Source organism: Cyprinodon tularosa, unplaced genomic scaffold (genome assembly GCF_016077235.1).
Source record: "Cyprinodon tularosa strain WSP-4 unplaced genomic scaffold, ASM1607723v1 ctg1502, whole genome shotgun sequence".
NCBI lineage: Eukaryota > Metazoa > Chordata > Actinopteri > Cyprinodontiformes > Cyprinodontidae > Cyprinodon > Cyprinodon tularosa.
The window spans coordinates 1-26,609 of NW_024038335.1; the positions used below are offsets into that span (position 1 = coordinate 1).

Here is a 26,609-nt window from a genome sequence, read left to right on the forward strand (position 1 = left end):
CGGACCCGTCCTTCAAATCGGGCAAAAAGAAGAAGAAAGAGAGACACATTTGTGGGACGCATAACGAGGAGTCCTGGAATCCGACCAGACCTCGGCGCTTCTCTATGACGTAATCATCCTTTGAATCTGGCCTTCTAAGGACGCAGCCCATGAATTCGAACGCAGCCAGTATGTCCTTGTTGATGGTGTCAAACCCTCATGTTTAGACTTTGGCCTGGCTCTCCTGCTAACGCTCATCTTTGGATCTTCTTTCCTTTTATCATAACTTAATGAATCATAATCCAAATGTCTGCTGACTGATATATGCAGAAGATTCAGACATTTACACCCAAGCAAAACGTGCAGAACAAGCTGCTGAGTTGAAGGCTGCCATCAGTTCATAACTGGCTCCAGAACTCACAGCAAACACTAAAATAACGTCGAATGTTCTTCTCCAAACGTCACCTTGAACTGGAACCTTTCTGAATGGAATGGAGCGTGACCTGATCTCAGGGTGAAATCACCTCTGAGTACTTCCTGTCCCGCTCTATCCTGGACAGCAATAATGTTAAAAAGTGGGAAATAAATTCATTTTTCTAAATGTTCCATGAAATAGGAAATGTTTTAACTACGAGTGCTGCTGAAATGTACTTTTATTCTACAATCATCTCATATTGATTCTGTGTAACGCTGACAGGAAGGATCAAGGAACCATGAGTTTAGCTCTGGACCATAATCAGACGGACCTCCATGTTGGAAATCAGCCGACGCTTAAAGCCACTGGAGTGTTTTTAAACCGGAATCTTATGTTTCACGTGCATTTGCCAGGGTCAGATGGTGAACAGGAAATGTCCAGACGCTGGTCTTGCTGTTTAAAGGCTGATTTATTCCCATTGTTGCTGCTTACAAAAGCAAGAAATGATACAAACAGCCAGCTATGGGTTGACAGCGTTTCCCGGCCAAGCAGTCAAAACCCATTTGCCTTTTCCGGTGAGACACGCGCCCATTCACACATCATTACCCTTCTTTTATAGAGTTTCTACATATTGGCTTCTACAGGGGGCCATAATCGATGTCATCACTGACCCGGGTATCAGAAGTTCTCTCTCTGATTATTTTATCAACAGACGGAGTTTAATCGGTTTTTCTTTTATGATTTTCTAAAATGTACCAAAACAACTTTTGTTTGTGAAGGTTTTAGCCTCTATTATAAATGCTCTATAAATACAGCCTGTCTTCAACACAGTTGTTTTGTAAATTATCTATTTATTTGGTATTTAAAATAAATGTTTTAATTTCTGCTCAGAAGCTGTTTATTTCCTATGATGTTTTTTTATTTTCTTTTGGAATGATTATTTTCTTAAACCTTTTTATTGTTTTACACATTTTGGATACTTATGTCTACCTCTATGCTTTCAACCTAATTGTTTTGCAAAATGAATCAAATTTCTATTCCATTAAAATCATTCCTAGTTCAGCTGATGATGAGTAGAGGAGGCGACGTTCAGTAGATTTAGGATGTGTGTGGTTCAATCTGACGCCTCAAACCTCTTTGCTTAAAACCTTCTGCCTGTAGTTGCATTGCCAGCTGAGATCCTCATGGCCTTGATACAACACACATAAAATCATTCACAGTGTCATATTTAATCATATTTTCACACTCATATAACTGTAAATGGTTATAGCGTATCTAAATGTCATGGTCAGGGTGTAAAACTTTGCTCTCCTTTATTGAATGACTTCTTTGTTGGAAACGTGACGTTCTGTGATCGTAGAATGATTTACTCGGCTGACTGGAAACTGGGTTGTTGTTTTTTCTTGATCTTTACTGCAGACCATAAACATTATATCCCTTAAGAAGGTTATCGAAACATGGTTGATGTTTTTATGCTCTTTGGTGACAGAATTCTATAGTTGGTAAGTAAAAATAAATGGCCATGTTATTCATTGGTTTTTCATAAACTTGTGTTGCTCATTCATCTGTTATTCATCCACCAAGCAATGAAAGTTACTCCAACCAGCAAACATATCAATAATAACCCAGATGGTGACCTGCTTTTTGCAGTTTCTTTCACCTCTCAGCTACCATGGCAGCTTTCTCTCCTGCTTCCTGCCTGCTGATTAACAAATTATGTCTGGGACTAAACTTATTAAAGGTTTAGTGGAGGATGATCTTTTACTCTGTGGATCATCAAAATCAGTGGTCCTGCTAACTGTCTCCTAACTAACGCAAGGCCGTCCTACGTGTTCCTCCCCATTTTCACTGACCGCTGGTGAGTCCGGCTTGTATGAGAGATGCAAACAGCAACTGTTAAACAGAGCGTGCACAAGGAGAAATGGGCTCGTGCACGCTCTTGTTGGGATCTGGAGATCTGCCCACCTTTCACCAGCAGAGGACGCCCTAGGTCTCCTGGAGCTGAAGCTGACTACCACACCTGCGGCTCGTTTGCTCATCAGGAGACCAGCATTTAAGGAGAGGCAGAGCAACACTCCAGTGCCAGAGTGTTATGCCAGTTATGGTTAGCAAACCTGAGCCGACCTGCCTGTCTGATTCTATGACTCCCCTGAAACCTGAACCAGATCCTAATCTGTTTTTGTCCTCTCTGCTTCCTAGGAAGAACCTGTCTGAACCCAGAAACTCAGGAAGAGTTTCTCAGTCTGAAACCAGCCTGTCTGATCTCCGAAGAACCCTGGAAAGTCAATCTGTCAGTAACCTGCCTGCCCGCTCTCAGAAGAAACTGGAAGGGAAACTCAGATCAGAAACTGCAATATCAGAAATCAAGTCTCTGCCTCTACCAAGCCCTCTGCCTGCCTTCTGCCTCTGGACCCTCCTGGTTCCCCTCCTCTGCTGCTCAACTCAAACCACTGAACAGGTACAGACCTGCACTCATTCAACCAGCAAGCACACTTGGACATCAGCTAACCATTCTGTCCCTCTCTGCAGAGAAACCAGTCGTGGCCAGTCTTGGACCTGTTTCCCACCGAATCAGTTCTTTATTAACATTGTGTATCTAAATAAAGTGTTGAACTTTTCCCTCTGAGTCCGTGTGTTCTGCATGTGGGTTAGAAACCTTGGTACCAACATTACAGCTCTGGCACTAGTTTGAAGGAGTTGGCGACACACTAGTTTATATTTCATGAGTATAATAAAAACAAATCAAGTTTATATCAGTCTGATGCTGACAGGTTAGCCAGCTGGAAAGATGCCAGAAACGTGTTGAGTTTTATTGTTTCAGGGGAAAGAAAAGCTACAAGCCAGAAACATTTCAATGACTTCCAGCAAAGGGTTTTGGGTTATTGTTGGTAAATGTAATAAATAGCTGTAAAGCTGAAACTACCAGAGTTCAGAATTGTCTGCTGTGGCGTCCAAATAAAGATCCTCTTAAATAAGAGAAATCCCTTTCTGCAGGTAGAGACTCTGAGTGGATCTACATGTGTGTTAGTGTGGTTCTGATCCCTCATTCACTCTGAATCCATCATCCATCCATGATGGCAAATATTAAGAACATTATCAAATCCAAGGCCACGACACCACCCTCCGTGAGTTTAACAAACTTTTGGAGCAAATTAACCAGACTTTACAGGAATTAGCCGGCCATCTCCGAGATGCTACTCCCAGAGTGGAGCCAGCTCAACTTCCGGTTCCGGAGCCAAACCCTCCTGAAAGGTCTAAGCCCGTCTGTCATTTCCTGAATTCCGTCCGTCACTTTCTGAAAGGTTTTCTGGCATTTCTAGTAAGTGCAAAGGATTTTTATTCCAATGCAAGTTGATTTTTGAACATTCCCCGTCCAGTTTTCCCAACGACAAGAGGAAAATAGGTTTCATTATTTCTCAATTAACCGGAAAAGCCCTCGAATGGGCAGAGGCCAGATTTCCTTCAGAATCCAGTTTCACTTGCACCTTTGAACAATTCTGTAAAGAATTCTCCCAAGTATTCAATCAGGACACCGATCAAGCAATTGAACTTCGAGCTCTGTTAAACCTTAAACAAGGAAACAAGGAGCGTAGCCGATTTCTCAATCGACTTCCGGGTCAAAGCCGCTGCTTCCGGGGTGGAATGAATGCGCGCTTAAAGGCACACTATGCAACATTTTTCAGTTAATTAATGTGTTCCATAACGTTTTGGATGATTAAATGATTCATTTCAGGTTGAACAAAGGTTTTCTCGGCCGCCCTGGTGGTCTGTGGGGGAAATACCGCACTTGCAATTGCAGGAGCACCGACCCGCACCCACAGGCTCAGAAGTCTCACGAGAGTCGGTCTTGCTTTACGGCGAGAACTGCTACACCCCCCAGTTAAAAGCATGCTCGTTGCTAGAACAGTGGCGATCTTTGTGCAGTTATGCTACGTTCACGCAGCAAAAGCAGCAAAATCGCGTCTGCTGCTTCCTTTTTGCTGCTTGTACCAGTTAGTTCTGACGCGCGGCTGAAGCAGCTTTGCTGCTCTGGCTGCGCGGTGCAAAAGTGTGTCTGACGCGCGTTGGGCGGAGCTTCACTATCCTTTCTCTGCCTTGCAGCTATATTTGCTGTGATCAGTGGGAATAAAGTAGTTTTAATATGTTTTTAAGTGGGAAAATACACCTGAAAACGTAATCAGTGCCGTCAGTTCATTCAGATTATTATCCTGCCTTCAATATTTTTTCTGTCGGAGCCGCTCAGACCCCCACATAGCAGCGGTGCGCCGACAGTATGGATCCCTTCCTCAGCAGCGGTTCACCGCGGCAGCTGGTAGGTGTTTTTCATCTAAATAATCCAAACTGCATATTCTGCCGGCAGATTTCTGCATTTTAAGTTAATTTAGGCGTCAATAAACTGTTTAAGAGGAGTGATCATAGCGCTTTGATCATCAGCGCTGTGTCTCTTTCCCTGCCAGCTCCCAGATCAGCTTCTGTGATTGGTTGACGCGGCGCGTTGAGCAGCAAAAATTAAATTTTTCCATCTCGAGCAGCAGCGCGTTTGCGGCGCGTCACGCGCGTCAGATGCTTTAGTCATTCGTTGCGTTCGCCTGTCTGCTAAGCTCAAAACAACCGCGCCTGGCTTGACGGAGAAACCAGGAGAACAGCTGTGCATATTTACGACAGTGCACTTTTACTTTCGCCCTCTGGGGGGAGCCTCGCTGGAAAATCAACACCGGTTGCATAGTGTACCTTTAAAAACGCTTATTTCAAGGCATTAGATGAAGAAATTAAGGATGAATTGGCCACAATCAATGAACCAGCAACCCTGGAAGAATTAATCAGACTAACTATTCGTCTGGATAACAGACTACGAGCCGGAGCCAAGTCTAAAGTAAGTAGCCATGTTTTTTCTGTACCTGCCCCAGCAACTAACAACACCTCTGTTTTTTCTGTGTCATCTGAAACGGATTCCAGACCATGGAACCGTAACCAACCTGTTTCTGTTCCCGTTTCTCAGACTCATTTCGTCTCTCCCTCCACTGAAGCCTCTGAAGTAGAGCCTATGCAGATCGGTCATACCAGACTCACAACCGAGGAAAGGCAAAGAAGATACTAGGGGAATTTGTGTATGTATTGTGTAGAGCCCGGCCATTTTGTTTCTACCTGCCCAGCTAAGGTAAAAGCCGGGGTCCGCCAGAGGAAATGAGGAGTCTGGCGGACCATCTGCAATCTGAAAAGTCTCCTCATCTGCTGTTACCAGCTACCTTGTTTGTTTCTGATCAATCCCTCACCTTATCCGCCTTTATTGATTCTGGTTGTGAAAAGAATTTAATAGACTCTAACCTGGTTCAACAATTAAACATCAAAACCATTCCTTTGAAGAGACCTCTTAGAGTTTCAGCCATCGATGGAAAGAAGTTACATCAGGTTACTCACCAGACTCAGTCACTCGAGCTTCTGATCTCAAGAGACTATATCTTTTTTTGTTTTTCCATCTGCCTGTTCATCTCTAGTCCTTGGTTATGAGTGGTTAGAGCTACACAACCTTCACATAAATTGGGCTAAAAGACATACTGAGTCTTGGTCTGCCTCCTGCCATGTTTCCTGTCTCCGTTCCGCAGCACCCTCAATTCAGTCACCGGTCTGTCGTCAGGAGACTGATCCACCTGATTTATCCTCTGTACCCTCTGACTACCACGATCTGGCACCAGTCTTCAGTAAGGTCAGTGCTATGTCTCTTCCTCCTCATAGACCATATGACTGTGCCATAGATCTGTTACCTGGGGCTCCCCTCCCCAGCAGTCGACTCTTTAATATCTCCAAACCAGAGAGAGAAACCATCGAGAAATACATTAATGAGTCCTTAGCCGCCGGGATTATTCGGCCTTCCTCATCCCCTCTTGGTGCCGGTTTCTTTTTTGTGGGAAAAAAGGATGGATCTCTTCGACCATGTATTGATTACAGAGGACTGAACCAAATAACAATTAAAAACAAGTATCCCTTGCCTCTGCTAGCATCAGCTTTTGAACCCGTTCAAGGGGCCACTGTTTTCACCAAGTTGGATTTAAGAAATGCCTACCATCTCCTCAGAATAAGAGAGGGAGATGAGTGGAAGACGGCTTTCAAAACCCCGTTAGGCCAATTTGAGTATCTGGTTATGCCTTTTGGTCTGACTAACGCTCCTGCCTGTTTCCAAGCCCTGGTTAACGACGTGTTAAGATATTTTCTTAACATCTTTGTTTTTGTTTCCATTGACGACATCCTGATATACTCCAAGAATCTGTCAGATCACAAGAAACATGTTCGTTTGGTTCTCCAAAGACTTCTCGAAAACAAACATTTTGTCAAGGCCGAAAAATGTGAGTTTCACCAAACTTCTGTCACCTTTCTAGGATTTGTGCTGGAGGGCGGGCAGGTGAAGCCATCAGAGGACAAGATCAAAGCAGTTCTGGACTGGCCTACCCCCGAGAATCACAAGCAACTGCAAAGGTTTCTGGGTTTTGCAAACTTTTACAGGAGATTTATCAGAAATTACAGTCAGACAGCTCAGCCTCTCGCTGCCTAGACATCCATCAAAAGAACTTTCCACTGGTCTGCTGAGGCTGAGGCTGCATTCAATAAACTCAAGGCTCTTTTTTCCAGTGCACCCATTCTCATCCAACCTGACCCCTCCAAGCAGTTTATTCTGGAGGTGGATGCATCTGACTCTGGAGTGGGAGCAGTTTTATCCCAACAATCTGACTCTGATCATAACACTCACCCATGCGCCTTCTTCTCTCGCAGGCTTTCACCAGCTGAGCAAACTTACGATGTTGGCGATAAGGAACTTCTGGCTATCAAATTGGCTCTGGAAGAATGGCGGCATTGGCTGGAGGGCGCAGAGCATCCCGTGTTGGTATGGACCGACCATAAGAGTTTATCATATATCCAATCTGTCAAGAGGTCCAATCCCTGTCAGTCCTGTTGGTCTCTGTTCTTTTCTGGCTTCAACCTGATTATTTCTTACAGACCCGGATCCAAAAATATCAAACCTGACACTCTCTCTCGCCTGTATTCACCTGACAAGCCTGAAACACCGGATTCCGTTCTTCCTGCTAGCTGTACCGTGGCAACCGTTTCCTGGGAGATCACCGACCTGATCAATTTGGCCCAAGCTTCTGAACCTGACCCAGGAAATGGACCACCCAATCGGACGTATGTACCCACTTCTGTCAGATCTCGTCTCATTCACTGGATGCATTCAGCCAAATTCTCAGCTCATCCAGGTATAAGCAGAACCATTGCTCTTATCACTCGCCATTTCTGGTGGCCGTCCCTCCATAAGGACGTGAAGGAATACGTACTAGCTTGTCCAGTCTGGGCCAGAAACAAACCATCTCATCAGCCTCCCTCTGGTCTGCTTCACCCGTTACCTGCTCCATCTCGTCCCTGGTCCCACAAAGCAGTGGATTTTGTAACTGGCCTGCCGGTCTCCAAGGGTATGACAACAATATTTACAATCATTGACCGTTTTTCTAAGACCTGCTATCTTGTCCCCTTCAGGAAGCTCCCAACTGCTTTCCAAACAGCTCAACTATTAGTCAAACACGTATTCCGACTCCATGGCATCCCTCAGGAGATCCTGTCCGACAGAGGCCCTCAGTTCACAGCTCAGATCTGGAAACACTTCTACTCAGCTCTTGACACAAAAATATCACTCTCCTCAGGTTACCACCCTCAATCCAATGGTCAAACCGAAAGAATGAACCAGGAACTGGAATCCACCCTTCGCTGCTTTACATCAACCAACCCGACTGACTGGAGCCAATTTCTCCCCTGGGTTGAGTATGCCCATAACACTCACAAGTCATCTGCAACCGGTCTGTCTCCTTTCCAAGCATCCTTAGGTTATCAGCCACCCCTGTTCCCCGCCGTTGAGAAAGAGATCTCTGTTCCATCCGTCAGTCATCACATCCGCCGCTGCCAAAAAATCTGGAAGGAAACCATCTCAGCCCTGAACCGGACATCTGCTCAGAACAAAAAATTCTCAGACCGTAAAAGACGCCCTGCTCCCATCTACACACCCGGACAACAGGTTTGGCTTTCTACCCATGATATTCCACTCAAATCCATGTCCCGCAAACTCTCCCCCAGGTTCATTGGTCCCTACAAAATCGCCTCAGTCATCAACCCGTCTGCCGTCCGCCTGCATCTGCCATCCTCTCTCCGGATTCATCCCACCTTCCACGTTTCACAGATTAAACCTGTCCTGACCAGCCGTCTTTGCCCTCCGTCCGACTCCCCTCCACCCGCCTGGGACATTGACGGTCACCCTGCCTTCACCGTTCGCCTGATCGTGGACTCCCGTCGCCGGGGCCTTGGTTGGCAGTACCTGGTCGACTGGGAGGGCTACGGCCCAGAGGACCGCACTTGGGTTCCGGGATCCTTCATTTTGGATCCCTCTTTGATCGACGACTACAGTGAGTGTCTGCCATCTACTTCTTCTGGACCGCCAGGAGGCAGTCGTTGAGGGGGGGGGTACTGTTGGGATCTGGAGGTCTGTCCACCTTTCACCAGCAGAGGGCGCCCTAGGTCTCCTGGAGCTGAAGCTGACTACCACACCTGCGGCTCGTTTGCTCATCAGGAGACCAGCATTTAAGGAGAGGCAGAGCAACACTCCAGTGCCAGAGTGTTTCTCAGTCTGAAACCAGCCTGTCTGATCTCCGAAGAACCGTGGAAAGTCAATCTGTCAGTAACCTGCCTGCCTGCTCTCAGAAGAAACTGGAAGGGAAACTCAGATCAGAAACTGCAATATCAGAAATCAAGCTCTGCCTCTACCAAGCCCTCTGCCTGCCTTCTGCCTCTGGACCCTCCTGGTTCCCCTCCTCTGCTGCTCAACTCAAACCACTGAACCGGTTGGACCTGCACTCATTCAACCAGCAAGCACACTTGGACATCAGCTAACCATTCTGTCCCTCTCTGCAGAGAAACCAGTCGTGACCAGTCTTGGACCTGTTTCCCACCGAATCAGTTCTTTATTAACATTGTGTATCTAAATAAAGTGTTGAACTTTTCCCTCTGAGTCCGTGTGTTCTGCATGTGGGTTAGAAACCTTGGTACCAACATTACAGCTCTGGCACTAGTTTGAAGGAGTTGGCGACACACTAGTTTATATTTCATGAGTATAATAAAAATAAATCAAGTTTATATCAGTCTGATGCTGACAGGTTAGCCAGCTGGAAAGATGCCAGAAACGTGTTGAGTTTTATTGTTTCAGGGGAAAGAAAAGCTACAAGCCAGAAACATTTCAATGACTTCCAGCAAAGGGTTTTGGGTTATTGTTGGTAAATGTAATAAATAGCTGTAAAGCTGAAACTAGCAGAGTTCAGAATTGTCTGCTGTGGCGTCCAAATAAAGATCCTCTTAAATAAGAGAAATCCCTTTCTGCAGGTAGAGACTCTGAGTGGATCTACATGTGTGTTAGTGTGGTTCTGATCCCTCATTCACTCTGAATCCATCATCCATCCATAATGGCAAATATTAAGAACATTATGAGCAATCATTTATTCTCACTTTAAAAGTTGCTTTTAAATTTACTCCCAAAAAAGTAAAAAAAAAACAATCCACTGGACTTTGTTTCCAAGTATGAAGACGTTTCTCTTCCATCCAGGAAGCTTTTTCTATTCCTAATGTCTGGATTAGCGTTGAGTTCCAGGCTTTAGACAGTAGCCCAACAAAGCCTTGTTATGGTTTAGAAAACATGCAGATTGAACAGAAAGAACAGGTCCAGCCCTTAGTAATGGGGAGTCGTTGAGGTCTTTGTTGGTCTGCAGTACCCGATACTGGCCTATGCCTCTGAAAAGGGAGTGGTTAGGGTCATTGTTGGCCTGGCTGACCAGGCCAGATGTTTTGGTCCCCTGCATAGTGATGAGGGCTTCCATGACAGCAGGGAAGGAATCAACTCTATGTTCTGGGAGTTTGTGTTTGAAGAAAATGCTGTTGAGTTTTTCAGAGACTCCAGCAACATATGGGATGTTTATGCGTTTAATCTTCTCATCGTTATGTTCTGCTGCGTGTCTTTTGGATTTCCTTGATGATTTGACAAACGGCCAGTTTGGGTCTCCACAGGTTTGGAGAGCATCTATGTGTTTCTGTTCTTTGTGCTTCTGTTTTAGTAGCGACATGCTCGGCCCGCTGTTGGAAGGTTCTGATGACTGAAAGTTTGTGTTCCAGTGGGGGGGGGTGAGTCAAAAAGAAGATATTGGTCTGTGTGAGTGGATTTCCTATAGACTTCAATGTTGAGGTTTCCATCTCCTTTCATGCTCACCAAACAGTCCAGACAAGGTAGCTGGTTGTGGTTGGCGTCCTCTCTGGTGAACTGGATGTTCTGGTCAACCCAGTTGATGTGTCTTATGAAAGCTTCCACTGCTTTTAGCTGGATTTTGAAGAATGTGTCCTCCACATATATAAACCAGTGGTGGGCTCTCCTCATCCTCATCCTGGTGTTTCCAGCTGAGGGTGTCTGTGATGTTCACCCCCAGGAATTTGGTGCTGCTGATGAGCAGCATGGATCCAGACTCTTCAAACCTGTGCACAATGTTAGAATGGGGGTAATAAGAACTACAGTCCAACTTTAAGACCAATAATAAATGTTTAAACTTTGCACTCCGGCCTCCGTATTTCTAGATAACAACATTATAAAGAGAAGTACTTTCCATAAATAAATTGCACTGCCAGGAAAAAGAACAACATGATGATAAAATTGTGCGTCACTTCTAAACATTAGTGAGGACCTGCTGAATGTCCCGCCCTCATTAATATATCATCCAATGGGGTTTGTTTGTCTTTATAAAGGAGTCGGCCGTCTGCTGTTGTCACTTCTTAGCCTCCTGAGAACTAAACAGTGACTCATCTTCATCAGAGCGGTGAGACTTTTACATGCTGAGCTTGAATTAGTTTAACTTTGATATCATGTATTTTAACACAAACTTGTCTTTTTCTTCGTAGAAATAGTGATTAACCATCATCATCATCATCATGAAGACTCTTTTGCTCCTTTCGGTTCTTCTCTGTGCTGCATTTTCAGGTCTGCATGCAAACATGCCCTCAGTGATGGATTATATTGGTCTATTAACAGCCTTCTAGAATTGATCATGAACTAACTGTTCTCCCTGATTTTCTCTGAAGCTCCTGCTGAAGAACAGAAGCCTTTAGGTCAGTATCATTTGGCCAAAAACACCTTGACAGTGACACTGTGATGTCATCTAAATCTGTCAGATTTCAAGGTTTGGATTTGATTTCTCTCTAGAAGCAGCACTGGATGTCCAAACCCTGGAAACCGCTGCTGAACCAGGTCTGTGGAATCATTTCTGGTTCAGTTTTTACCATCAAGTTGTTTTCCTGCAGACTGAGAACACGCTAACAGTCACACTGGAACGTCTAATGTGTCTGACTTCAACATTTGCTTCTTATTTCTTTGTAGAAGCAGCATTAGATGTCCAAGCAGAGGAAACTGAAGCTGAACCAGGTCTGAAATCTGCTCTGATTTAGTTTTTACCATCTAGTTGTTTTCCTTTAGGCTGAAACACACTAACAGTGACCCTGTTACATCCAATAATTCTGCTTTCAACATTTGGTTTTCTCTACAGAAGCAGCGTTAGATGTCCAAGCAGAGGAAAGCGCTCCTGAACAGGGTCAGTGGAATCTGTTCTCTTCCACTTTATTACCCCGTTTACACGACCCTGGAAAAACCGATCCATGCCGAGACCGGTCCGAGCTCGGATCAGTTAACCAGGCCCAGCTCGGTTCTGACGACCGTTTACGCATCACGCTATCTCCGTTCCTCGACTCCTCGCCTCCTAGTGACGATCTGCGGTATTACTGCCAGTATAGGAGGAAATCAAGCAGTTGGTGGTGGTAATGCACCAAAAGTTGTTTGCCAACCGCCATAAAACACAAGAAGAAGAAGACGAAGAAGGCGGGAATCAAGCAAATAGAAATGGCGGCGCCCGTCACATTCAGAAAATTATGCTTGATTATTATTGCTGTACTTCGGTGTTATTATTTAAAATGTTGCATGTGGAAGATTTTGATTGTTGTTTATAGTTGAAGAAGAAGTTGTTCTTCTTCTTCTGTTTCTGGAGGGGCATTACCGCCAACTAGTGGAATGGAGTGTGAATGGTGATGTGCAGCCAGACGGAGATGACGCGTTCTGCTCATGCGCTCTTGTTATCAGAGAACCGATCCAGGAAAAAACCGAGCCGAGCCCACCTCTGGAACTGGTCTGCAGTTAGCGCGGTCCGGTTGTGTCTAGCTCGGTCCGGTTGTGTCTAGCTCGGTCCGGTTGTGTCTAGCTCGGTCCGGTTGTGTCTAGCTCGGTCCGGTTGTGTCTAGCTCGGTCCGGTTGTGTCTAGCTTGATCCGGTTGTGTCTAGCTCGGTCCGGTTGTGTCTAGCTCGGTCCGGTTGTGTCTAGCTCGGTCCGGTTGTGTCTAGCTCGGTCCGGTTGTGTCTAGCTTGGTCCGGTTGTGTCTAGCTCGGTTCAGTTCAGTTTGCTTTCCATTCACACACCATAAGTTATCTCAGTTACTGAGCTCGGACCGGTCTCGGCACGGTTTTTCAAGGGTAGTGTAAATGGGGTAAATATCATCCAATGGTTTTCCTTTAGAGCAGCCGGTCAAATGTGGGAAGCTGTTGGTCAAACTGTTTTCCAGTAGTAGTAAATCTAATGAGCTCTCTGTAGTTAGCGCTGACAGTCATGGAGGGAAGGCTTTGGTTTAAATGATGCTCAGTAGATTTAGTCTGTTCTGTTTTAACAGGTTGATGATAAAATGCTATTCTAATGCTCTTCATAGCTCCACCAATGTCAAAGTGTAATCATCCAATAATCGAAGCAACACTTCATGTTTTTTCTCCATGTCCTGCAGCTCATTTCAGCGTCTGTCCAGCTGGTTGGTCTACCTTTGAATCCCGCTGCTATAAGTTGATCCACTCTTCTAAGTCCTGGTTCGATGCAGAGGTAACATCAATCCTCAACTGTCTCTCCTTCTGCAGAAGCCGTATGAAAAATCCCTTACTGTGTATTTCAGTTCTTCTTTTGCAAACCTACATTTATGAACCCAACACTCAGAGAGCATTTGTAATTGTGGACTTGAACAATTTGAAGAGGTGTAACTTTTTTGTAATTGTGAAAGATAGAAAATAATCTACAATTAAATGTCTCCAAAGTTACAATGCACAAAAAGCTTGATCTCTTTACCTTCTGTGTCTTTTAGGAGTACTGCAATGAGCTGGAAGCCCATCTGGCTTCAGTCACCAACCCAAGACAGAAAAACTACCTCCATGATTTGGCCCAAGCGGAGAGTCAGACCTATGCATGGCTGGGAGGATTCTACCTGCAGGTCTCCACCAGAACTTATTATTATTATTTACACATCAAACTCTCCATCTGCTGCTAAATATAGTTCTCTTTCTACAAGAATACATGACAGAGAAAGTAGTAACTCATGCATGTTTTGTATCTTCAGAGTGAGTGGATGTGGATCGACCGTAATTATTTCTACTACACCAACTGGTACAGTCAGTCAACTGCCAGCAGCTACCCCTGCATTTACTTACATGCTAACCGTAAGTATTATTAGTGAAACTCTAGTTAACGTCTATAAAACAAGAATGTGAAGCAGTTTGAGAGGCTTTGTAACATGAAGAACAGGCTGAAGCAACTTAACTAACGCTGATGAAGGTTCTCAGTCATCCAGGTCATAGTCATTCCGTAAAAATTCAAAAAATATCCACTGGACTTGGTTTTCAAGATTTGAAGACGTTTCGCCACCTCTCCAGGAAGCTTTCTCAATTCAAATGTCTGGATCCGCAGTGAGTTTGAGTCTTATATAGACAACGCCTTGTATCGCTTGGAAACATGCAATGGTAACCGATGAATGGGTCGTTAGTTCCATCGTTAGCCTGTAATATCTGAACCTGTCTATGATTCTAGGGGTCGGTCGTTAAAGGGGGGATAGCCATTAAGGGGGGGATTGTCTCCTGTAATACCTGAAACCTGTCTATGATTGTTAAGGGTTGGTCGTTAAGGAGGTATTGTTCACCGGCTGGGGCGGGTAGGTCCCTCGTTCCTCTGTGATGGGGTGGGGGGTTTGGTGATATCTGGAAGGGATCATGTCTATGATTGAATTGTATGTTTTTGGAAGCTGGAATCTGAGTCCACCACCTCTGTTTAAAGTTGGTTTTTCTCTCTTAACATAGATGGCTTCCTTCACGCCCCTTTCAAACCACCTATTTTCTTTATCCAGAATATGGACATTCTGGTCCTCAAAAGAATGTCCTTTGTCCATAAGGTGTAGGTGTACTGCGGAGTCTTGTCCAGAGGCGGCCGCTCTTCTGTGTTGGGCCATGCGTCTGTGGAGAGGTTGTTTTGTTTCGCCAATATAAAGATCAGAGCATTCCTCGCTGCACTGAACAGCATATACCACTCCGCTCATACTCGGTCTGGGGGTTTTATCTTTAGGATGCACTAGCCTCTGTTTAAGGGTTTGGTTTGGCTTGAAATGTACTGGGATCTTGTGTTTGGAGAAAATCCTCTTGAGCTTTTCAGACACTCCAGCAACATAAGGGATTGTGATGTTTTTGCGTTTAATTTTCCCATCGCTGTCTTCTGTTGCGTGTCTTTTGGATTTCCTTGCTGATTTGATAAAAGCCCAGTTTGGATATCCACAGTTTCGGAGAGCATCTTTGATGTGTTTCTGTTCTTTTTGCTTCCCATCTGTTTTTATTACAGTTGGCTGGAGAAATTCTGCGTGTTCCACTACAAGGCCCTTCATTTGCTCCAAGAACCCATATGGCTGTTAATAATCTGCAGTCTTTGGACGGTCCAGATGAGATGCCTTCTTCTTTGCATACTGACAAACCTTTTTGTATTTGCTTTGAAATAGTTTTTTATGCATATATTTTATACAATGGATGAATTGCTGATTTTTATGTGAATGTTAGTGATGATAAAATGGACATTTTGTTTTTATAAATAGGACAGATAATGCAGAACTTGAAACAGGAGTGTCCAACCAGCCCTGGTTGGTTCTGTTTTTAGGTGATGAATTCCAGCACTTGTGCCCTTAATTCTATTACTATTCTAAGGTTTAACACTGAAAATGCCTTTTATATGTCTGATAATAAATCAATGAAGTCTAACAAATGAATCATGCACATTATTTCATTTCTGGTGAGCATGTTGAGGATATGAGTGAAATGCAACAACTCAGTGTCTCTGCTACTTAGTGTCTAACTTGCACCATGATTCACTTTAATTCAGTTTATTTCTATGTCGCCGATTAAAAAGACACTTTACAGTTCACCAGATCATCCAGTCAATGAGGTTTGAAATGGTTTTCTGGAAGCAGACCTGTTTACATCTGTGTATTTTAAGCTAAAGGGATAAACTGAAGGGATAAACGGGTATTGACTATGGGTATGCTAGTCTGACCGGGTATAACCGTCTGACAGAACACCGGCACTGAGGTATCTTGGAACTAACGACATCAGCCAATCCAATCACAGTAACGTAAGTCTTCAAATAAATGGAAAAAGAGGAATATAGCAGACAGTAACACAGCATGGATGGTTCAGTCAGGCTCAGTGAGCATTAGCATTCAGTTTAGAACTCTTAAGAACCATCAGCAGTTGAATCAGACAACTTCTTTCAGATAAAACACAAACAACACATGTAAGAATATCTACCAATTTCTCACCTAAGCAGCGTATTGATTGAGCGTCAGATGAACAGACTGGAAAAGAGGTTTACTTGTTGGCTAAGTGGAATGGAGGGGGCGGGGTTTGATTCAGTCTGGGAGTTCAGCTTGGTTCAGTTCAGAAAACAGTCTGTTCATCCAACAGGCAGCTCTCTGAGAAATTTGAGTTATTCTGATGCAAACAAAAGATGCCGATCTGCAGGGCTTGATTTGGTCACTTAGAGCACCTTGAAAAGGGCGTCCCCTTTAAACGGCGGTAGGTAGCTTGTAGCAGCGGCTCAGACGGCGACATCACAGTTCCAAACAGCAGCCGGACCAAAGGCTTCGGCCGTTTCTCAGTGGCAGAACCAGTGTTGCACGGATCAGCGGCTTCTAGCGGCTCATTGGCAATCAGCAATTTGGCCCGGCTCTTCCGTGGCCAGCAAACGTGGGGCGACCACAACTGGACAATTTTCTCATCTGCTTCAGCAGGCATATTCACAAAACAATGCGTTCAATTTGGTTTGAAGCGCAGGAAAAACAACACACTACATTCAGCACTTTCTGAATCGTAGGCAGTGTAGTCTGAATCGGCCAGCAAGCACAGACTCTTCTCTGGAGGGGATCTGGTGGCTACATATGTAGCTTCAGCTGGAAACCGACATAGTCTCCTCTATCAAGGCCAGAAAGCAACAGGAAATAGAGAGCTGAATGAGAGTCGGCTGCGTAAGTAATCTCTTTTGCAGAGATGTGTCGTTATGGGCGAATCGTTCTTGCTTACGTTATTGACATTTGATCTTCAGCCGTACATTAGGGCTCAAGGAGTTGTCTGGCTGTCTTGGCTAACATGCCTCTTCAACATAATTTGGAGGTTGGGGAAAGTAGCCCTGGATAGCCAGACTCAGGTGGTGGCACCTCTGCAGGAGAAGTCACCGTCTCCAGAACACAGAGGGGGTGACCAACTGTAGGGTACTGTAGAGTCCAGCTGACTGTCAAACCTTGGCTTCAGGAGGAGCAGTGTGGTTTTCACCTCAGCCGTGGATCATTGGAGCAGCTTTGCAGTCTCTATAGGTTGCTCAGGTATAATGGGAGTTTGCCCAACAATACCACATGTGTTTTGTAAACATGCAGAAGACATTGTCACTCGTGGTGCCCAGTGGGAGTAGAGTCTGGGAATTCTTTCTATGGGCCATCCAGTCTCTGTACTATGGGAGCAGGAGTCTGGTCAGCATTACCGGCATTAAGTCAGACCTGATCCCATTGCATGTTGGACTCCAGCAGGGCTGCCTTCACTGGTCCTGTTCATAAACTTTATGGAAAGGATTTCTATTCAAAGCCAAGAGCCAGAGGGGGTCTTGTTATTCACGCTGGTGGTAATGACACCCGGTTACGCCGATCGGAGGTCATTAAAATTAGTGTTGCTTCGGTGTGTAAGTTTGCCAAAATAATGTGGGACTCTGTAATTTTCTCTGGTCCCCTCCCTGATCTGACCAGTGATGACATGTTTAGCCGCATGTCGTCATTCAACCGCTGGTTGTCTAGGTGGTGTCCTGAAAACAACGTGGGCTACATTAATAATTGGCAATCCTTTTGGGGAAAGCCTGGTCTGATTCGGAGAGACGGCATCCATCCCACTTTGGATGGTGCAGCTCTTCTTTCTAGGAATCTGGCCACATTTATTAGTCCTCCAAAACCCTGACCCCCCAGGGTGCAGACCAGGAAGCAGAGTTGTAGTTTAACACACATCTCTGCAGCTTCTCTACTGTTACCCACTCTTTACTCCATCCAGACAGTGTGTTAACCACGCACAAAATCTAATAAATTATCAAATATTCCCAAAGGAATAAATCATGATAATCTAATTAAAATAACTCCAATTGGGGGAAAAGTTAAAATGATTAAATGTGGTCTGTTTAACATAAGATCTCTTTCCTCTAAAAGTCTGCTAGTTAATGACTTGATTTGTGATAATCACATTAGCTACATTTACATGCGCAAAATTTCCCCGATCCGATCCAAACCTTGGTTGATAGGAAATTCAAAATCTCCGTTTACATGGACACTAAATGAAATGATCCGATCATGACGTGTGTATACATGTACCAAGCGTTGGATCAGATTAAATCTTTTAAGCATGCGCAGAACTTCCTGCCAAACTTGTCAGTTCTGTCTGCGTCTGGTTTTTGGGAGGCCTGACAAACGATGCGCTCGGAGCGAGCGGAAAGAAAAACGGAGAGAGGAGGAAAAAAGCGCTTGGCAGCGAAATGTCCGAGAGAAAATGTAGAGAATGAGCGATTGAACCGGTGTGGGAGAGTGAGTGGGCTGTGGAGAGAGAAAAGAGGAAGAGGAGGAGGATAAATTCCTGCTTCCTGCAGCTTTAAATGAACTTGAGTGTATAAGTCGGCGTTCCTAGAGCGAGAGCGACCGGTGGTTTCCTGTTGTTGACAAGGCGGAAAAACGTCACGCTGACGTCGCACACATGCGCAGTGAAGATTATTTTACTCTTTAGATCCAAATGGGTGTTTACATGGACGCCAATCAGAATGGCGATCGGCAAAAACCACCTCTCTCTTTCGGAATTCAATTTATTTCCGATCGGACCGAATCGGATTAGAATCTTAAGTCTGACATGTTTACATGAAACATTTTTGATCTGATCAGGCCTTCAATCTGATTATTTGTGTCCATGTAAACGTAGCTATTGACTTATGTTGCCTTACAGAAACCTGGCTGCAGCAAGAGGATTATGTGACCATAAATGAGGCAACTCCTTCAAGCTATTTAAATTTTCACATCCCCAGAAGTTCTGGGCGAGGAGGAGGAGTAGCAACAATCTTCCAGTCTGACTTACTGATTACTCCCAAAACAGTTAATACCTACAACTCTTTTGAACATTTAACCCTTAATTTCCCTCATCCAAATTGCAGAGCAAGAAAACCTCTTCTTTTTGTAACTTTGTATCGTCCACCAGGTCCTTACTCTGAATGTTTAGATGAGTTTTCAGAGTTCCTTTCTGATTTGGTATTAAATACTGACAGGGTCATCATAGTGGGAGATTTTAACATCCATGCTGACATTGAAGGCGCTAGCTTAAGAGCAGCCTTTAATGCTATCTTAGACACTATTGGCTTTGTTCAAAATGTGAATAGTCCCACACATTCTCATCTTCATACTTTGGATCTTGTGCTGACATACGGCATAGAATGTGAAGAAATAACAGTATTTCCTCACAACCCTGTCCTCTCTGACCACTTTCTAATAACCTTCAGGATTACTTTAACAGAGTTCTCATCCCCCAAAAGAAGGTTCAATTTTAGTAGGTCATTATCAGTGTTAGTTTAAAAAATGTAGGTTCGTAAAAGAGGAACTGAGTCCACACAGAAAAGGGATTTTTAACAGCCTCTTCAGAAGGAGAGAGTTAAACCCAACTCACTACTCTCTGACAGACTTCCTCTGCAGAGCCTTTTTATTAGCAGATCATAACACATGGGGTGGGTTACAAAACAGAGTGTTCTTCTGACAAGGCAATTGATCAGGTCATAGGACAGAATGCTCCTCTGATTGAATCACAGAGCAGCGTGGTCTTCTGATAACTGTGATTAGCCTTGCACAAACATCAGTAATTTTCCACCACTGTTGCATGACAGTTTGCAGTAAACATGTAAAGCATCTCATTTCCTCAATCAGTTTCATATGCGCACACATTAACTTTATAATCATCATTGAATAAACCTAACAATCAGATAGTGCAGTTATACATTTTAAAGAATCTGCTTCACTTTCTCTCTCCTCTGTGTCGCTGAGCAGTGCTGCAGAGTGCAAAAGCATAGCTTATTCCCCCTCACAGGTTGATGATTTTGTTGATGGGGTTGCTAGTTCTCTGCGTATTGCCTTAGACAACGCTGCTCCTCTGAAAATGAAAACCGTTAAAAAATAGCAGCATACTTCTCCTCATTAATAGAGGAGAGTAAGAATAATCCTAGATTTCTTTTTAATACAGTTGCCAAACTCACCCTGAGCCATAGCTTAGTTGAACCGTCCATTCCACCTACTCTTAGCAGTAGTGATTTTCTAGGATTCTTTATAATTAAGACTGATCTTATTAAAAATAAGATCATTAGCACTCCTCTATAAGGATTGATTTGTCTCTGGAGGGTGAGGCGGCATCTGAGGTAGTCATGGAATCTGAACCGGGTTTAGACTGCTTTGATCCAGTTGAACTTTCAGAGTTAGCAAAACTATTGTCTTCATCTAAGCCTTCAACTTGGATGTTAGATCCAGTTCCAACCAGGTTTTTTAAGGATATAAGCAATATGCAGCTATGGACATTTTTCCAGTAATGGATATATGAAAATAGCAGCAACATCAGAGATGTGCAGAATGACTGTCAGGATTTGGTGTTGGTTTGAGGACCCAAATGCAGAGGCAAGTACTGTAGGCAGAGGTGAATTTAGGTGGGTTTAATGATTTTCACAGGAACTGAGGCAGGAATCAAAAATCCAACAGAAATAACAGACGAACCAGAACCAGGGAGACATCAGGGGAAAACCAAACTCTAGGAGCCAGGGAGAGACGAGGTAAGCAGACAGACGTTAGACGAGGATCCAGCAAACAGGAACTGAAGAGGGAGGGCTTTTAAAGGGGACAGAGACAAAGAGAGGGCTAATGAGGGGATTGAAAACAGGTGAGGGCAGAACAGAAAACAGAGCTAGGGAAAGATGACACAAGAGGGCAGCAGAGGACAACAAATGGAAAACCAAGAAAACAGGAACTAACAAACCAAGACTGTGACAATGACGGCAGCATGTTATTTAACTGACTAAGGTTTCTATCATTACATTTGATTTTATTTGTTCCTGCTCCCGGTGGTTGGAACCTTTATTCCACTCTGGATTCTCATCAGTCTTTGTTCACATTACAATAAAAAATAAATAAATAAACAAAGTTTTAAAAACTTCGGTATTCATTCTTTTCCTGCTTTGTGTGTCAATTGTCACGGTTGCTAAGCAACAGTGCATACGGCAGTAAAACCCGGCGAAGGGTAGACCTGTTTAAATTCACAGCCAAAACTCTTCCGGTCTCCTTATTTTCAAGGACTTTGAAGGATCCAGTCTAGGTAGACCGCGTCCTTGAAGGATCCAGCCCATGAATTCTAACAGAGTCTAAGTCTAAAGTTTAAGTCCAAAAATAGTTGTAAAAATTTGGGCTGTGTTTCTTCCATCTGATTTAATCCCACTTTAGTCCAATAATAGACTTTGAAAAGATGTTTTTCCAATGATCTAAAAAACAAAAAAAAAAACTTTTCACCTTTCGCTTTGCAAAAAATGTAGCCGTTGTTTGGACGTTAATCATGTTGTCTTTTCAGCCAATTTTTGCTAGGTGGGTTAATGCCCATCAGTAAATCTCCTTCCATCCAAGATGGTATTTCTTGAATCATAGACTAGCTGCTTTCTCCTTGTTCTATGAAGGAGGAAGGATATTTCTCCTTATCAACAATGATGGTGATTCCAGTACATGAAGAGCCTGCAAGATAAGGCTGCAGGAAAATGTATTCAGAAAGGGACTTCCATAAAATAAAATAAAATAAAATAAATGTTTTAATTTCTGCTCATAAGCTGTTTATTTCCTATGATGTTTTTTTTTTTGCCTTTTGGAATGATTATTTTCTTAAACCTTTTTATTGTTTTACACATTTTGGATACTTATGTCTACCTCTATGCTTTCAACCTAATTGTTTTGCAAAATGAATGAAATTTCTATTCCATTAAAATCATTCCTAGTTCAGCTGATGATGAGTAGAGGAGGCGACGTTCAGTAGATTTAGGATGTGTGTGGTTCAATCTGACGCCTCAAACCTCTTTGCTTAAAACCTTCTGCCTGTAGTTGCATTGCCAGCTGAGATCCTCATGGCCTTGATGCAACACACATAAACTCATTCACAGTGTCATATTTAATCATATTTTCACACTCGTATAACTGTAAATGGTTATAGCGTATCTAAATGTCACGTTCAGGGTGTAAAACTTTGCTCTCCTTTATTGAATGACTTCTTTGTTGGAAACGTGACGTTCTGTGATCGTAGAATGATTTACTCGGCTGACTGGAAACTGGGTTGTTGTTTTTTCTTGATCTTTACTGCAGACCATAAACATTATATCCCTTAAGAAGGTTATCAAAACATGGTTGATGTTTTTATGCTCTTTGGTGACAGAATTCTATGGTTGGTAAGTAAAAATAAATGGCCATGTTATTCATTGGTTTTTCATAAACTGTCATGATCTGGCCTGTTTGCTCTCCCTTAATTAGTCATTCCTCTCACCTGTCGTTTTCCCTCCCTGCCTCAATTATTATTTATTCCTCTCACCTGTTTCCTCTGGTTTATATTCAGTTCAGCCTGAGCATTCAGGGCCAGATCATTAACTGTTTTTCTGTTAGCCTGTCTGTTCAGTTTATTTCATAGTTCATATCCTGGATCCTAGCAGCCAGTGGAAAGAGGGTTTTAGTGTTTGTCTCGTCTCCTGATCGTCCACTGTTCCTCCCCTGCTGAGTCCTCTGAGTTTTTGGCTCATTATGGGGGGAGGTTCAGTTTTTATCTCAGTAAGCCTGGCTCCAGGGAGGAGACCAGTTTAAAGGTCCTGCATCAAGTTCTGGTTCCACGTCCTGTCTCTGCTACCCTCTTCCACTGAGCCTGCTCAGCTCCACCTGATCCTGTCTGCTCCTGTGCGTGACCATCCCTGACCGTCCGACGTGTTCGTCCCCATTTTCACTAACTGCTGGTGAGTCCGGCTTCTATGAGCGATGCAAACAGCAACTGTTAAACAGAGCGTGCACAAGGAGAAATGGGATCGTGCACGCTCTGGCACTAGTTTAAAGGAGAAGTCTGGTCAGCAAGAAATAATCAATTGATCATCATTTATACCTAAAACGAATACGTTGGCGGTGATTTAATGAATTTAGCGTTAATCAGTAAAAAAATATAAATAATTTTCGTCACGATCACCGAGTCTGGGAGCGGCCATTTTTGCCCAAATATAGTAGCCCCTCCCTCCTGCCATCTTCCAGCAGTGACGTCACGGTGCGGTAAGCCTAGCGCCATTCTCCCCGCTTTCCAAGCTAAATCAATGGGAACTACTAGACACATCTGCAATCAACAACAATTATTGAAGATTTCCAGAGGACTTCACCATTGAAATTCACCAGAGCTATAGTGAAACTGACAATGCCCACGTGCATGGCAGCTGGATGCTGGAATACATCGGGTAAAAGTGAAAAAAAGAGTTATTCCACCTTTCTGATTCCTGATCCTCCACGGACGGGTTGGTCGTTGGATCGCCAACTTGAAGAGGGAGGATTTGCCATCGAACTTCTGGCCAGAGAAAAACCCGTAATATGTAGCCAACATTTGGAAGAAGAATGTTTTCAAGATGACTTGGATAATAGCGCGTTGTGACAAACACCAGATACAGCACTGGGACTTGATCAACAGCCGATACCGCACCGTGACAATGTCACTAACCGGGAGGATTTGCCATCGAACTTCTGGCCAGAGAAAAAACACGTAACATGGAGCCACTTGTCTGCATCTCAAATACTGGGTCCTTTTTTTTCTTAGCCTGATTTTATCTCTACTTTTTACTCTTTCCACATTTTAAAAATAGACTTGTTAGTTTTATTTAATTTAAGGTCATTTTCATTACGACCTTTTGGTATTTAAAAACAATAAAAACCATCAAAATAATTAGTTTCATCCGGACAATTAATATATACGTGGTCAGACTCGGTGCTGCCCCAACTTGTTGTTCACCACATACCAAATTTCTCAAGATTTTGTAATTTGCATTTTTCTGTGTTAGGCGTTTCTTAAACTCATCATGTGCAGAACTGAATAGTTTCTTTGTTTTCCCACTGAAATCTATGATATAAATACACTCATCTTGTTGTGGCTGTTAAGACAGATCAGGTGGTTAAGTTGGTGACACACTAGTTTATATTTCATGAGTATAATAAAAACAAAACAAGTTTATATCAGTCTGATGTAGTGTTAATTTTAGCAGCCATTTTTAAATTTAGTTTTAGTCTTAGTCCAGTTTCAGCATCGTTTGTTAGTTTTTATCACATTTAGTCGACATCATCGCATTTTTATTTAGTCTAGTTTTAGTCGACTTAAGTCAGAGCATTTTAGTCTTTATTTTAGTCCAAGAAAACATAATTTTATTAGTTTAGTTTTAGTCAACAAAAACTGTCAACATTTTAGTCTAGTTTTAGTCAGGACAGAATTTTAACCTTTTACTTTTTTGTCAGCAGATAACGTTTAAGATTTCCTAAAATTATTTCAACATTTTCTCTCATCTTTTTAATAAAAAACACAATTTTAAGGAACACATGCAGACATGGAAGATGTTCTGACAATATTTGCATATTTATTTTGAACACAAACACAAATGCTTGCATTAAAACAAATAAAACACACCTGGCAAAGGAAACAAATAAATAAAATAAAGTGTCTTATGAACTTTACACAAGTGCTGGCTGTTTAAAGCTAGTTCACATTGAATAATAAAATAAATAGATTTGAGGTCAATGTTGTTAAAAAACAAAAAAAACTCCAACTGATACAACAAAAGTGCTTTCCTGCCAGCTTTAGCTGGCCTGTCATTGTTTCTGGGTGGCTGGTAGGTTGTTGTTGTTGTTGGTGGTGGTGTATCTTCAATCTGGAACAGAAATTAATACAATGTTAGGATAGATGCACAGCATAACACGAATTCCAAGTGTATAAGTAGCATATAGGTCTCTTTTTTTCCTTAACAAAAACTAAGTCTCTATAAAAACTACATTTGACCATCCATTTCAAACTCATACAAACAACCTAACTATCATTTTATGCAGGAATAAATTGCAGACATTTTTATGTGTGCATGCATTTTGGTTGTATTAATATTGATGCCAATTCAATTCAAATGTCCTTGTAATAGTAATATGCAGATAAACAGAGCAGCATTTTATGTCACCAAATAAAGACATCCCTGCAGTGGTTCCCCTAGCAATGACTATTTTGTAAGGCAAGGCAAGGCAAGGCAAATTTATTTGTATAGCACAATTCAGTACAAAGACAATGCAAAGTGCTTTACATGATTAAAATACAGGAAGATAAAACATTGAATCAAAGCAAGTAGGAAAAAATAAAAAACAAATAAAATAAAATAAAATAAAAAATGCAGAAACAAAAAAAGAATATTAAAAACAGTTGGATTAAAGAAAACATGTTTTTGTTGAATTGTTTAACTGGAACAGTCGAAGGCAATCCTAAACAAATGTGTTTTTAGTCTTGATTTAAAGGAACTCAGGCTTTCCGCACTTTTACAGTTTTCTGGAAGTTTGTTCCAGATACCGTTGCACCGTTGCAGTAATCAATTCGACTAAAAATAAACGCATGGATTAGTTTTTCCAGATCATGCTGAGACATTAGTCCTTTAATCCTGGAAATGTTCTTCAGGTGATAGAAAGCCGACCTTGTAATTGTCTTTAAATGCTTTTGGAGGTTCAAGTCTGAATCCAGCACTACACCTAGACTTCGGGCCTGATCAGTGGTTACTAGCTGAAGCGACTGAAGCTGTGTGCTAACTTTAGATCTCTCCTCTATTGGTCCAAAGATTATTACTTCAGTTTTGTTTTTATTCAGTTGAAGAAAATTATGGCACATCCAGGCATTGATTTCTTCTAAGCATTTCCTCAGTGCTTGAATTGGTTCATAGTCACCTGGTGACATGGTGATGTAAAGCTGTGTGTCGTCTGCATAGTTATGGTAGCTGATGTTGTTGTTTTTTATTAACTGAGCCAGAGGGAGCATGTAGATACTGAATAGGAGGGGACCCAGGATGGACCCTTGGGGAACCCCACATGTGATTTTTGTCATCTCTGATGTAAAGTTGCCTACTGACACAAAAAAGTCCCTGTCCTTTAAGTAGGATTTAAACCAGTTGAGAGCTGTACCAGAGAGGCCGACCCAGTTTTCCAGGCGCTCTAAAAGGATGGAGTGATCGACAGTATCGAATGCTGCACTGAGGTCCAATAGAACCAGCACTGTGGTTCTTCCGCAGTCTGTATTTATACGGATGTCATTCAACACCTTGGTAAGGGCGGTCTCTGTACTGTGGTGAGCACGGAAACCTGACTGGAACACGTCAAAGCGGCTGGTCATATCTAAGAAAGTGTTTAATTGTTGAAACACTGCTTTTTCAATAATCTTACTGATAAAGGGGAGGTTTGATATGGGCCTGTAGTTCTGGAGTAGTAGTTTGTCTAAACTGTTCTTTTTCAGCAGTGGTTTTATATTTGCTGTTTTTAGGGACTGCGGGAAAACACCTGACAGAAGGGACGTGTTTATTATCTGAGTCAAATCAGACGCTATGACAGGCCAAACTTTCTTAAAGAAAGCTGTGGGTAGAACATCAAGGCAGCAGGAGGAGGAACTTAGCTGCTGAATGATTTCCTCTAAGCTTTTATAGTTTATTTGGCTGAA

General features: G+C 42.9%; 1 protein-coding gene across 3 annotated transcripts; it reads left to right on the forward strand.

Annotated features, from left to right (window-relative positions):
- The first annotated feature begins 11,209 nt into the window (after window positions 1-11,209).
- On the forward strand, window positions 11,210-15,562 carry LOC119779743 (snaclec coagulation factor IX-binding protein subunit A-like). Of its 3 annotated transcripts, XR_005280280.1 has the most exons (11): window positions 11,210-11,280; window positions 11,363-11,441; window positions 11,543-11,569; window positions 11,664-11,708; window positions 11,838-11,882; window positions 12,004-12,048; window positions 13,280-13,371; window positions 13,628-13,753; window positions 13,880-13,979; window positions 15,145-15,271; window positions 15,318-15,562. XR_005280280.1 is itself a non-coding variant. In XM_038279516.1 (10 exons), exons 2-10 carry the CDS (start codon window positions 11,393-11,395, stop codon window positions 15,213-15,215), a joined length of 600 nt encoding a protein of 199 aa, XP_038135444.1. In that variant the 5' UTR covers window positions 11,210-11,280; window positions 11,363-11,392; the 3' UTR covers window positions 15,216-15,562. The 3 variants fall into 3 exon arrangements, 2 of the variants coding, with proteins under 2 accessions (XP_038135444.1, XP_038135445.1); XM_038279516.1 differs by having other exon boundaries at window positions 15,145-15,562; XM_038279517.1 differs by lacking the exon at window positions 11,838-11,882 and having other exon boundaries at window positions 15,145-15,562.
- The last annotated feature ends 11,047 nt before the right edge of the window (window positions 15,563-26,609 follow it).

Bases quoted from the DNA above. Each gene is read 5' to 3' on its own strand.
- LOC119779743 (XM_038279516.1), top strand. From the start codon at position 11,393: ATGAAGACTCTTTTGCTCCTTTCGGTTCTTCTCTGTGCTGCATTTTCA. The intron at 12,049-13,279 runs GTCAGTGGAATC...CATGTCCTGCAG, and splicing joins GGAAAGCGCTCCTGAACAGG to CTCATTTCAGCGTCTGTCCA. The intron at 13,754-13,879 runs GTCTCCACCAGA...TTGTATCTTCAG, and splicing joins TGGGAGGATTCTACCTGCAG to AGTGAGTGGATGTGGATCGA.